Below are 12,750 nucleotides of genomic sequence, written 5' to 3'. Positions count from 1 at the left end.
GTCCAAAACTGGCTCTGCCACTGGCTTTCTGGGTGACCTTAGACAAATCACTGTAGTTTATCTATGCCTCAGTTTCCCCATCTGTAGAATGGGGATACTAATTCCAATCTCCTTTGTAAAGTGCTTTGGCATCTACTGATGACCAATAGTATACAGTAACTAGGAATTATTGTATTTTAGAGACTTTAGAGACTTTTGTCTCTGCCACAGATGAGATTGTCAGAGAAGTATGCAAATTACAAAGACTATTGTGTTGCTTGATGCAGTGGTTCTCAAACTGTGGGTCAAGACTTAGTGGATCAAGACTCAGTTTTAACGGGATCACTAAGGACTGACATTAGATTTCCCGGAGCCAAAGCTCTGCTGCCAAGGGCCAAAATCCAAGGGTTTCAGCTGTGGGTGGCAAGGCTGAGGATACAGGTCCGCTGCTCTTGGGTTTGGCTTTGCCCTTCCTGCCCACCATGCCCACCGAGTGCAGTGGGGTTTGGGTGGGCTCAGGCGTTGCTTCTGCCTCTTGGATCATGTAGAAATGTTTGTTGCTAGAAGGGGGCCTCGGTGCAATGGAGTTTAAGAACCACTATAGGTTGTACCTCCCTCGTCTGGCACCCTGGGTTTCTCATTGGTCCCGAACAAGGGGATTTACCAGACCAGGGGAGGTCCTTCCCAACATGACCCATGCTGCCCTGCTGCCCCAGGCTGTGGCACCAGCCCAGCCCTGCTGCTGCCTGCCCAGCTCTGGCTCCCCAGTCTGGAGCTCCATGGCTACCGCCAGGGCCAGAGCTCTGCGGCTACTGCTACCAGCCCCAAACTCTGCGGCCAGGGCCAGAGCTTTGCAGCTGCCACTGCCAGGCCCTTGCAGCTGTCCAGTTGCAGAAGCCGGAACAACCTGCTGCTCCTCCACCCCTTCTCCCCACAGGGCTCCTGGCTCAGTTGCCAGCCCTCCTGCCGCTCCTACCCCACAGCCTGACCTGCCTATACCACGAATGTTGCTGGACCACAGAGTCCCAGTTAAGGGAGGTACAACCTGTAGTTTAGTGTACCCTGAATGTCTCAGAAAGGTTGAGCATCATTGTACACATCCTAACAGCTGGCTTCAAGAACAGAATCCTCAACTACAGTAGGAACATTTTGATCTGGTTAAAACACCTATTCAAACAGGGAAAAAAAAGATAAGGCAAGATTTGGGGCTCAACAAGGCTGTATGTGATAGATGTATGTGATAGAAATAATCCATCAATCATTGCCAGTGATCTATCAGCATGCACCTACTCTGAGGGGCCGAATGGATATCTTCAGCCCTGGTTACTACCTATCCTACTCCATTAACAGGGATGGGGAAAGTATGTGTTCAGTGCTCATGATAGGTCCCTCTCTCCCACACCCAAAATGTAGGTGCAACAAGCTGAACGGGGTTACTGGAGTTATGACAGAGATTAATTTTGCTGAACATCTCTGATGCGGTGAACCCCCATTAATTCAGGCAACAGAAGGTGTGAGAACTATGTGACGGTGCAGAGTGCTGCTGCCATGCCACCAAGGGGCGGAGGTAGCTCTGTATAACACCTACAAGGCTGATTCATAGTGCATTGTTTTGCAGATATTAATCCAGCACTTGAAGATATAAAGCAGAGACTGGGTACCGTGGAAGGGAAGAAGAATAGGGTGCGGACTGAGCTTGTTACTTTTCAAAGTGATCTCAAAGGCATACAGAGAGGTCAGTCATTTACTGAGCATATCTACTTTGTGTTATTCTGCCGTTGTTTAAAGTATTCACTTGATCTTTTGTACATGTGTGTTTTAGACGACATAGACAGCATCATTAGCAGTGCAAGGAACATGATCAAAAGTGCCAATGATATCACTTCTAATGTACTGAATGAACTGAATCCAATTAAAGCAGATGTGGAAAAAATAAAGGGCACCTATGGGAGTGCTCAAAGTGCCGACTTCAATAAGGCTTTGACAGAAGCAAACAATTCAGGTGGGTTCTGTGCTTGCTGTTTGCTAGTAGGTGCTATTGGCTATCGTGTGCTGTTGGCTAGCATGTGCTGTTTAACACCTCTCAAATCTCTGTCAGAGTAACCAGCTAGACATTATGATAGTAGTAATTATTGTTTGTTTTTGGTGGCACCCACTGTGTACAAGGTACTGGGGCAAACACAAGAAGCATAGTCGCTGCCCCGAGGAACCTATATTCTGAATATGTTTTCAGTTTTGTAGAATTTGAGTCTGATGGAATAAAATAAAATAAGAGTATGTGAAATTAACCCCCTTGTTAATGATGTAATAATAACAGAACAGTGCATGAGATGTAAGTGGCTTTTTAAACAATAATGTTATGAGAAGGTGGATAGTTAAACCATAACAATGAAAACTCTTGTGAGTTTTTGGATGGTGTATTTTATGTAAGCACAACTACATTGTTTGAAACACAGTGGACCAGATTTTCTGCCTATTTACAAGTATTTTACTCTAGAATAACAACTGGCTTCAATGAAGCTACTCCTGATTTACACCAATGTAGCCGATCATATGTACAGCAAATTTATGCAGTGTCTAGCATCCAAAAATTATGAGATTGGCTTCAAAATCATGAGATTTTTAAAAACAATAAATCTGAAATTCAGTTCTTTGTATTTGGCTTTTAAGCTTGTAGGCACTAATATTATCTTTTCAGGATTTTTTCCACAACCATGAGTGTTAGAAACTTGGAATGTAAATGAACTTTTGTAAATGAACATTAAGATTCTCATGCAGTCTGCTTCCTCCAAGAGCTGGACCTTTAATAAAATACCAAATATTATGAGACGTGTGATAAAAGTGTCAAATTTGGCAATACTGAGTCTTATATGTCTTATTTTTTGCATCTATATCTCTCCTCCTTTTCAAACCCACAATAATTTTCTCTCTCATCCCAATAACAGTAAAGAAATTAACAAGCAGGCTCCCAGATCTGTTTAACAAGATTGAGCGCATCAACCAACAGCTGATGCCAATAAGTAACATATCTGAGAATGTAAACCGCGTTAGAGAGCTCATTCAGCAAGCCAGAGATGCTGCCAACAAGGTCTGTCACAAAAACGTCTGTGTTTAATTGACAGTAGAGATTTTTTGCACACAAAGATGTTTTCAATCCCATCTGTAAAATATTTTGTTGTAATACGCGTGAAGGATTCGACATAAAAATTAATCCACTAGTTTTAGTGAGCACTTTAGAAACTGTGATGATGGACACCAGACTAAAGCCACAGCTCTATACAACAGTGTAGTATACCTTTCCTCCTGCCTCACGCCAAGGTTTGTCTCCTAGCCAAGATCATTCCTACAATTGCCATTTTGGTATTCCCTCTTCTTTCAAAGGCCCCTTGTTGTGGGTGACCCTCCGTCCCATGCAGGAGGGCTGGATGATGTTCTTTGAAGGTAATCAATGTTGATCAGAACAGAAATTCTCAAACTGGTCTGTAATTCACTGGCAATCCACAGAGAGCTCACAGGTCACATGGTGCAGCTGGTCTTTGTTCCTAACCGCTGTATTTCACTAAAAGGCTGCTAAATATATGCTGCGTTCATAGTATAATTTTTTCCATTCACTGCCATGGGATGATGTGATCACAAATAGCAGGGGAAATGTCCACAAGACACTCTCCTTTCAGATGGGATACACACAGAAAAATATTTTGCCCAAACCATGGCCTAAAGAGAACTTCTCACGACTATTGTTACTATAAATCTTTATCAGTGACATGTGGAAGTATCTGACAGGCAGTGAAACTAAGGGACTAAGCACTGGTCCTAAGTTCTGGGACTTGAGCAAAGCATTAAGACCAAACTTTTAACCCAGGTGTCTAATGTGAGGCATTTATATTTACGCATAGGCATCTGAATAAGATGCCTGATTATCAGAGAAGTTGAAAAGTGACAGTTCCATTTGACCAGGACTCTTTGTTTGTTGCCTCATCTGTAAAATGAGAATAATAATTGCAATACAGAGGCTTTGTAGGGACTGATTAATTAATGTCTGAAGACATAAAGTGCTGATATATGTACTAAGTAATAGTAATAGTAGAGTAGTACCTACACGTCTGTACAATTGTGTTGATTTACAGTCTGAATGAGCGTGGCATTGTGGCAATCCATGGCTCAGTGGTACATTATGACCACATACATGTTATGTGTCATAAGTCACTCAGCACTGACACAAACCAGTGGCATAAGGGAGATGATGTCTTTTTTAATTTAAATGTAGAAATGTCCAACCTACTGTATTTCTTTTTTCTTGGTAGGTTGCTATTCCCATGAGGTTCAATGGTCGTTCTGGAGTAGAGGTTCGACCGCCAAGTGACCTTGAAGATTTGAGCGGCTATACTTCCCTTTCTTTTTTTCTACAAAGACCTCTACAAAGACTAGATGGCTTCCAGCAGACTTCAAATATGTTTGTAATGTACCTGGGTAATAAGGATGTACGTATTTCTTTGTGATTTTCTCCAATAATTAGAACAGAAAATACATTTTGGAGCACAAAGGGATGTCACTGCAGATAACTTCCACCAGCTTAATTTTTATGTGTAGGAATACATTTATTGTGAAAAAAAAAATGAGTCCTTTCCTCCATGGAACAAGTAGCTGTCTCACAAAATTGGTGATTGGGCAACAAAATGGCAAATTCATATTAATGTTGATAAATGCAAAGTAATGCACATTGGGGAAAAAATAATCCCAACTATACATACAAAATGATGAGGACTAATTTAACTATAACTGCTCAAAAGAGAGATCTTGGAGTGACTGTGGATAGTTCTCTGAAAACATCCACGCAGTATGCAGTGGCAGTTAAAAAAGCAAACAATGTTAGGAATTATTAAAAAAGGGATAGGGAATATCATTTTGCCTCTATATCAGTGGTTCTCAATCACCCATCTGCAAACTGGTGCAGGGCTGTGAACTGCTGGCTGCTGAGTGGCAGCTGCTGCTGGAGCTGAAGCCAGCTGCTGTGTGGTGGCTCGGGGGCCAGGATGTACCCCAACTCTGGCCCCCTGAGTCATCACCCATCACATGGCAGCTGCCGGAACTAAAGCCAGTTGTTGTGCAGCAGCTCTGGGGGCCAAGGTACGTATTTTAGTGACAGATAACATTTTATTTGCATATTAATTAATTACATACTGGATATGCAAATATGCAAATTAAATGTTACCAGTCTGCCAAAAGTTTGTGAATGGGTTCGCCTGTCCACAGTATAAATCCACGGTTTGCTGACATCTTGAATACTGCATACAGATGTGGTCACCTCTCCTCAAAAAATACATTACCCTTTTTAACTTTGGAACCTGGAACATACATACCCTGATGGACAACTCAGACAGTGACTGACCAGAGCAAGGTACAGCTGTCATTGATTGTGAATTGAATTGTTTTAACATCAATATTTCTGCCTTGTCCAAAACTAGAAGAGCTGATGAAAGGGTGGATGAAGGACGAGAAAGGAAGATACACTTCATTCTGGAAAGGAAACTCTTTAGATGAACCTCGATTGTATGCAGTAAACTTTGCTATTAAGAACAAGCTCATAAGGTGCCTCTCTGAGCTGCCAGTAGGCATCAAGGAGCAGCTTATGTCACGCCAATTGAGGCTCACCAAAAACCAAAATGGACACCGATGAGGATGTAAAGGACGATTTCTACTCTTACCTGGAAACCATTTTATCAGAGACCCCTAAAAAAGATACGATAATTCTTCTGGGGAATTTCAATGCATGTGTTGGATGAGACTCACTCTTATGGAAAGGAACAACTGGGAAAGGAGGAGTTGGCCAAAGCAACGCAGATGGAATCGTGAACATGAACTTATCACGATCACCCTTTTTGGACAAAAGGACAAGTTCCAGACATCGTGAACACTCCCACGTTTAAAGCTCTGGCATCTTCACGACTCTGTCATAGTTCGTGCTCAAGCTCGTAGTGACATACTTTTCACAAGAACAATGACAAGTGCTGATGACTGTTGGACTGATCATCGCCTCATTTGATCCACAATGAAAATTCAGATCATCCCCAAATGGAGGCTGCAAAAGAAACAGACCAGGCACAAATTAAAGGTTCAAGATCTGAAGGACCCCATTAAACGTGACCACTTCCAATCAGCCTTAGAAGAAAAGTTTCCATCAGAGTTTCTGGAAGAAATTGGGGAACATTGGAGTCAGCTGAAAGCAGCAATCATCAATACCTGTGAGGAAAACATTGGCTACCACACCAGACAGCATCAGGATTGGTTGATAAGAATGATGTTGAAATCGAGCAGCTCATCTGTGAGAAGAGAATGGCATTCTGTGTTTGGCAGAATGATATAAATTGCAAGACAAAGAGAGAAGCCCATGCTAAGGTGAGGGTGGAAGTCCAATGTAAAACCAGAGAATTCAAGAACAAATGGTGGACTGAGACAGTGCAAGAACTCCAACATTTGTGGACACTCATAATACACTTGGTTTTTTTAGTGCCATTAAGGCTATTTATGGGCCAGCTTGTGATGGCATGTAGCCCCTTCACTCTAAGGATGGAAACACACTTTTGAAGGACAATGAACCCATTAATTTTCTCTGGAAAGAACATTTTGAAGATCTTAATCATAACTCCATGGTTGCAGATGAAGTTCCTGAGCAAATCCCCCAATGACATTCTAGGGATGAGCTCGGAGACCCTCCCAATTTTCAAGAGGTATACAGTGACATCAAGCAGATGAAGAAGAACAAGGCTGCAGGCTCAGATGGGATCCCCACTGAAATCTTTAAAGATGGTGGACCAGAGTTAGTTCAGCATCTTAGCCTGCTTACCTTTAAAATCTGGATAAAGGAAGAGATACCCAGAGAAATGAGGGACGCTTTGATTTAGGAAAGGGGACAAAGTAGACTGTGGAAACTATTGTGGAGTGTCTCTCCTTGCTGTTGTAGGAAAAGTTCTGGCACAGGGTCTTGCAACACATCTTCTGCCTCTGTCAGAAGAAATTTTACTGGAGTCAGAGTGGCTTTCGACCATGTTGTGGAACTGTGGATATGATCTTCCTTTGCATGGCAGCTGCAAGAAAAGTGTCAGGAGCAAAACCACCCGTTGTACATGGCTTTTATTGATCTAACTAAAGCCTTTGACACAGTGAATTGCTGTGCCCTTTGTACTGTACTTTCGAAGAATGGATGTCCTGAGAAATATCTCAGGATATGTCTACATTGCATTCCTCCTTCGAGAGAGGAATGCAAATGCAGACAAACAAAACTGCAAATGAAGTGTGGATTTGAATTTCCCATGCTTCATTTGCATAATGGCGGCTGGCTGCTTTTCTGAAATAGCGTATTTCAAAAAAAAACAAAAACAACAGGGTTATTTTGAAAAGAAACCGTCCTTCGAAATAACCGTTACTCCCAAAAATGAGGAGTAAGGGTTATTTCAAAAGAAGGGCTTCTTTTCGAAATAACCCCGCGTGGGCCATGTTTGTTTTCTCAAAATACGCTATTTTGGAAAAGTGGACATCCGTGATTATGCAAATGAAACATGGGAAATTCAAATCTGCCCTTCATTTGCAATTTCACTTGTCTGCATTTGAATTCCTCTTTTGAAGGAGGAATTCAATGTAGACATACCCTCAGTGTCCTAAAGTTGCTTCATGACAACATGAAAGTGACTATTCTGAGCAGAACTGGTTCCTAGAGTGAACCTTTCAAAGTACAAACAGGAGTCAAACAGGGCTGTATCATCACCGCCAACCATGTCCCTAGTCTTTATTGCCGTCATTTTCAACCTAATTGCTGGGAAACTTTCAGCTGGCGTTGAAATCATCTATAGAGTGAATGGAAAGCTATTTAGGCGTAGCAGGCTGGAAGCTAAGAGTAAGATTTCCACCACGTCTATTGTGGAACTTCAGTATGCTGATGACAATGCAGTTTTTGCCCACTCTGAGAAAGATCTTCAAACCATTTTGAATGTGTTTGCTGATGCTTACTCATGTCTTGGTTTCATCCTTAAAATCAGGAAGACCAAAGTGCTCCATCATCCTTCTCCAAATGAGGTACCATGCATCCCATCTATTAAAATCAGTGGAGAGGCACTGGAGAATGTTGATCATTTTCTCTGCCTTGGAATTTGTCTTTATCCAAGGCAGCTATTTATGTAGAAATCCAATATCATCTGAGCTGCGCCAGTGCAGCCTTTGCTCATTTATGGCACAGGGGTTTTGAAGATCATTTGAACAGATACCAAACTCCTTGTCTATCAAACTGTCATTCTCCCAACACTATTGTATGGATCTGAAACCTGGTCAACCTACAGACATCACTTGAAAGTCTTTGAGAGGTATCACCAATGCTGCTTCCGCAAAATCTTGAAGATCAAATGGGAAGACAGGCGCACTGACATCAGTGTTGAGGAAGAGGCAAAGACTACCAGTATCAAGACAATGATCATCAGACAGCAATTGGTCTGGACTGGTCATGTTGTTCGGATGCCAGACCTCCCAAAACAGGTCCTGTTTCCTGATCTGAAAGGATACCGTAACGTGGGAGGACAATGGAAGCATTATAAGGACTTGCTAGAGAATAACTTAAAGAAGTGCAACATTGACATTGACACTTGGGAGACACTCACCCAAGGATGCTGAAAATGGAGACAAGTCCTAGGCAATTGTTCCTTGCATTTTGAATTTGCCTGCCAACAAACTGAGGAGGAGAAGAGGCGCAGGAGGAAGGAGAGACTGGTTTCTAGTCATAGTCAACAGCCTCCTGCTGTACCAGGAAACATCTGTCCTCACTGTAATAGAATTTGTGGCTCAAGGATCAGCCTTATCAGCCACCTCATGGGCCACAGCTCCCATGAAAGATGATCATATTCGGCAACAAGAGATTTCAATCAATATAAGAACTAAGGGTCACCAAATGAAATTAATAGGTAGCAAGTTTAAAATAAACAAAAGCGAGTTTTTCTTCACCCAGCCCACAGTTGGCCTGTGGAACTCCTTGCCAGAGGATGTTATGTAGAGGAGGACTTTAACAGGGTTCAAAAAAGAATTAGATAAATTCATGGAGGTTAGGTCCATCAATACTTACCAGCCAGGATGGGTAGGAATGGTGTCCCTAGCCTCTCTCAGAGGCTAGCAAGGTATGACAAGAGAGGAATCACATGATGATTACCTGTCCTGTTCACTCCCTCTGGGGCATCTGGCATTGGTCACTGTCGAAAGACAGGATACTGGACTAGATGGACCTTTGGTCTGACCCTGCATGGCCGTTGGTACGTTCTTGTCTATTTCTCCTGTCCTGTTGTTCTGCCTCAAAAGTTATTTCCCAGTAATAGATACCACCATTTAATCTTGGTAATGACCCTAACCTGTAACCATGGACTTTAGCATAAAAATGTTTGCTTCATGCTTCTTGTGTGTTTGTATTGTCCCTTGCATTGTGAAATCCTGATCCAGATTCAGACCTCTGAGTGTTACCACTGTATTTCTAGTGACAACCCTTTTATTAATTAGGCTTATAAGTGGTCCCCTTATATAAAATTTAGTCCATTAACTCCTTATTTTCTCTCTCCAGAAGCAAAAGAGTACATTCTTATGCATGCATTCCCATTTGCACAAGCACCTACTATAGGTTTCCAATTTTTCCATGTATGTAGATAACAAATATCAGTTTGAATGTTCAATTACCCACTTGTATATGCTTTCACTGTAAAATATGGGTCATATGCAGATACATGTTTAAGTGCAGTTATTCCACACTGAATTTTACTTTCCTGATTAGGAAAAACTTCCTAACAGTAAGAACAGTAGAACAGTGGAATAGATTGCCTAGAGGTCATGGACATTTCACTGGAGGCTTCCAAAACGGATCTGGATAGCCATTTGTTTGGTATGGTTAGACTTAAATCCTTCATGTTGGCAGGGGATTAGATTTGCTGACCCTTTAGATACCTTCTAAACCTGTGGCTCTGTTGTTCTAGTCTTTCCGAACATTTGACCCATGTATCACATGCATCTGACGAAGTGGGTCTTTGCCCACGAAAGCTTATGCTCCTACACTTCAGTTAGTCTATAAGGTGCCACAGGACTCCTCGTCGCATTTGACCCATGATGGCTTTCATTATGTTTTACTTTATTGAAATATTGTGTATGGGAGAAGTAAAATAGTAATTGTATAGTAGATTATTGCTTCCAGAGATTGCAATAGGAGCAATTTAATGTTTTTTCTTTCATTTTAGTTCTCTCTGAGGCATTGAGAGATTAAAATAGTATGTATATAGTGTTTTGATAACCCTTAGATGGAAGGCACTACAAAAATAAGTAAAGGAGTTGTATTATGACCTCTTTCAACACAAGTGTGTAGGACTCTTAAACTGATTTGAAATTATTATTATTATTGAAACAGTATAGCCAATGAAATTACAAAACATCCATCTCAAAATTAGTAAACTGAAAAAAGTTACTGAACACAGGGATCACTACATTAGGAAGGTAGATTTCTAGTTTTCAAAGCATTGTAGTGTCCCTGAAATGTATTTTATCGGCTCTAACATCAATCATTGATCAATAATTTGCTGTTCTGTTTTTAGGCTTCCAAAGACTACATTGGTATGGCCGTGAGAAATAGTCGTCTCATTTGTGTTTATAACCTTGGAGGTGATGAAGCTGAAATAGACGTGGGCTCATCGGTAACTGAGAGTGACACTGAGGAAGCTCGTTTAGATCGGGTGAAGTTTGAAAGGTACAAAACTCTTAAAATAAAACCCAGTCTATCCCTTTTTTCCGTATCCTATTTAGATTTTACTTTATTGGAAAATGTGCTATTCCTTTGTCTTTTCTCTTTGCTTTTAGGATTTACCAGTATGCAACGATGAACTATGTTACAGCAGCCACATCAGACAAAAAAACTTTTCATAGTAACAGTGGGAGCAGTCACACACTCCTAAATCTGAATCCCGACAGTGTTGTCTTTTATGTGGGAGGATACCCGCCAGATTTTAGGGTAAATAGAAATATCATTCTGGGTTACAACGATGTTTAATCATCAAAACTAGGGCTTTTTAAACATTGAGTATTCTATAGTTAACACTTTTGATTATTTATACCATGTTACAGTGCTTGCTAGATGGCAACACATAGCTTAAACAATATCATTTATTTACAATATATTATAATAATTACAACATTACTATTTTCATGTCTATGTAAATATTATTAAATGCATATTGATGTTTTGATTGTTTTCTTATGGCTTTTTTACTTTTTACAGCCTCCTAGTGCACTGGACTATCCTCGTTACCAAGGCTGCATTGAATTAGACAACCTAAATGAGAATGTTATAAGCCTGTACAACTTTAAGAGAACATTTAATCTTGATACTACTGAAGTGAAACCATGCAGTAGGTAAGAAATAAATACAGCAAGTGTTGTACATTAAGAAATTGAAAAACGTTATGTACTATATATTTGAGAGAGTTTGTGCATCTGTTTGTGTGACCATCTGTCTGTGTGTCCATTTATTTGTTCAAGAACTCCTCCTAAATGGCAAGAACTAGGGTTGCTAAATTTGGTATGCAGCTTCCTCTTATCATAACTTAAAGCAGGGCAACTCAACACGCAGCCTGTTCGTTTGCAGCCTACGGGTGGGAGCCAAAACAAAAAAGTAGTCAATATAATGGTCTTCTGTTGATATCAGTTTTAGTAGCTAAATTCCTGGACTGTCATTGCTCATTAAAAGTGCTGTCATTAGGGTGGAAATCGGGTAAATATTGCATTTTATTAATATCAGCAGAACTGACTTACATAGGGCCTGCGTGTTGTGTAGTCCTGCCTTAATCTTTGTATTCATAGAATCATAGGGCTGGAAGAGACTTCAGAGGGTCATTGAGTCCAGCCCTCTGTCCAAAGCAGGACCAATCCCAACTAAATCAACCTGGCCAGGGCTTTGTCAAGCCGAGACTTAAAAACCTCTAGGGATGGAGATTCCACCACCTCTCTTGGTAACACATTGCAGTACTTCGCCACCCTCCTAGTAAAATAGTTTTTCCTAATATCCAACCTAGACTTCCCCCACTGTATTCATGCCCATCAGTGTGTGAGAAGCTATTTGCATATATATATGCATGTATATGCAACCACACTTAAGTTGCTTCCCGCAGCACGTGCTGTGAGTATCATTGTGGCTCCCGGGGCTTCCAAAATTGAGTAGCCCTCACTTAAAGCAAGGTCAGGGCTTTGTTGTGCCACAAGCTCTGGAATGGATTACCTAGGGAAGTAGTGGAGTCTCCATTGCTAGAGGTGTTTAAGTCTCAGCTTGACAAAGCCCTGGCCGGGTTGATTTAGTTGGAATTGGTCCTGCCTAGAGCAGGGGGCTGGACTTGATGACCTTCTGAGGTCTCTTCCAGTTCTATGATTCTATGTTCTTCCCTGCCCCCCCCCCCCTCGCTGTCTGCACTGTTGTCTCTCTAGCAGAGACAGCCCAGTGGGGGGATGGGGATTCAGTGTGGGATTCAGTGCTCGTGGAAAGCCAGCTTAAAAGCCGACTGCCCATGGAACCAGCTCCCGTCCCTTCCCCCCTCCCTCGCTGCCTCTGTATCAGTCCAGGCTTATTGGTTGATCATGTACTCGACTACACGTTGACATGGCTACTATCTATATATTTCAGAGAGTGTGTCTGTCTGTGCGTCTCTCAAGCAGTGGCACAATGAGGGAGGAGCGGGGGGGGGGGGGAGAGGGGGAGAGGAGCAGTTGTCCATG

The 12,750-nt window shown here is 41.7% G+C and overlaps 1 protein-coding gene across 4 annotated transcripts in view; it reads left to right on the top strand.

Moving 5' to 3' along the window:
• The window catches only part of LAMA3 (laminin subunit alpha 3), a 195,106-nt gene that overhangs the window by 157,608 nt on the left and 24,748 nt on the right, over nt 1-12,750 (top strand). For all 4 annotated transcript variants that reach the window (XM_025181720.2, XM_075920832.1, XM_014570532.3 and 1 more), the window contains 7 exons: nt 1,598-1,714; nt 1,802-1,981; nt 2,925-3,067; nt 4,284-4,460; nt 10,584-10,735; nt 10,846-10,996; nt 11,264-11,397. In XM_025181720.2, coding sequence (XP_025037505.2) covers nt 1,598-1,714; nt 1,802-1,981; nt 2,925-3,067; nt 4,284-4,460; nt 10,584-10,735; nt 10,846-10,996; nt 11,264-11,397 — 1,054 coding nt within the window. The remainder of the gene's footprint in view (nt 1-1,597; nt 1,715-1,801; nt 1,982-2,924; nt 3,068-4,283; nt 4,461-10,583; nt 10,736-10,845; nt 10,997-11,263; nt 11,398-12,750) is intronic.

This window comes from Pelodiscus sinensis, chromosome 2, assembly GCF_049634645.1.
Source record: "Pelodiscus sinensis isolate JC-2024 chromosome 2, ASM4963464v1, whole genome shotgun sequence".
In the NCBI taxonomy this organism is placed as follows: Eukaryota; Metazoa; Chordata; order Testudines; family Trionychidae; genus Pelodiscus; species Pelodiscus sinensis.
Note: the sequence above shows the minus strand (reverse complement) of the source record. Positions and strands in the feature narration are given on the sequence as shown.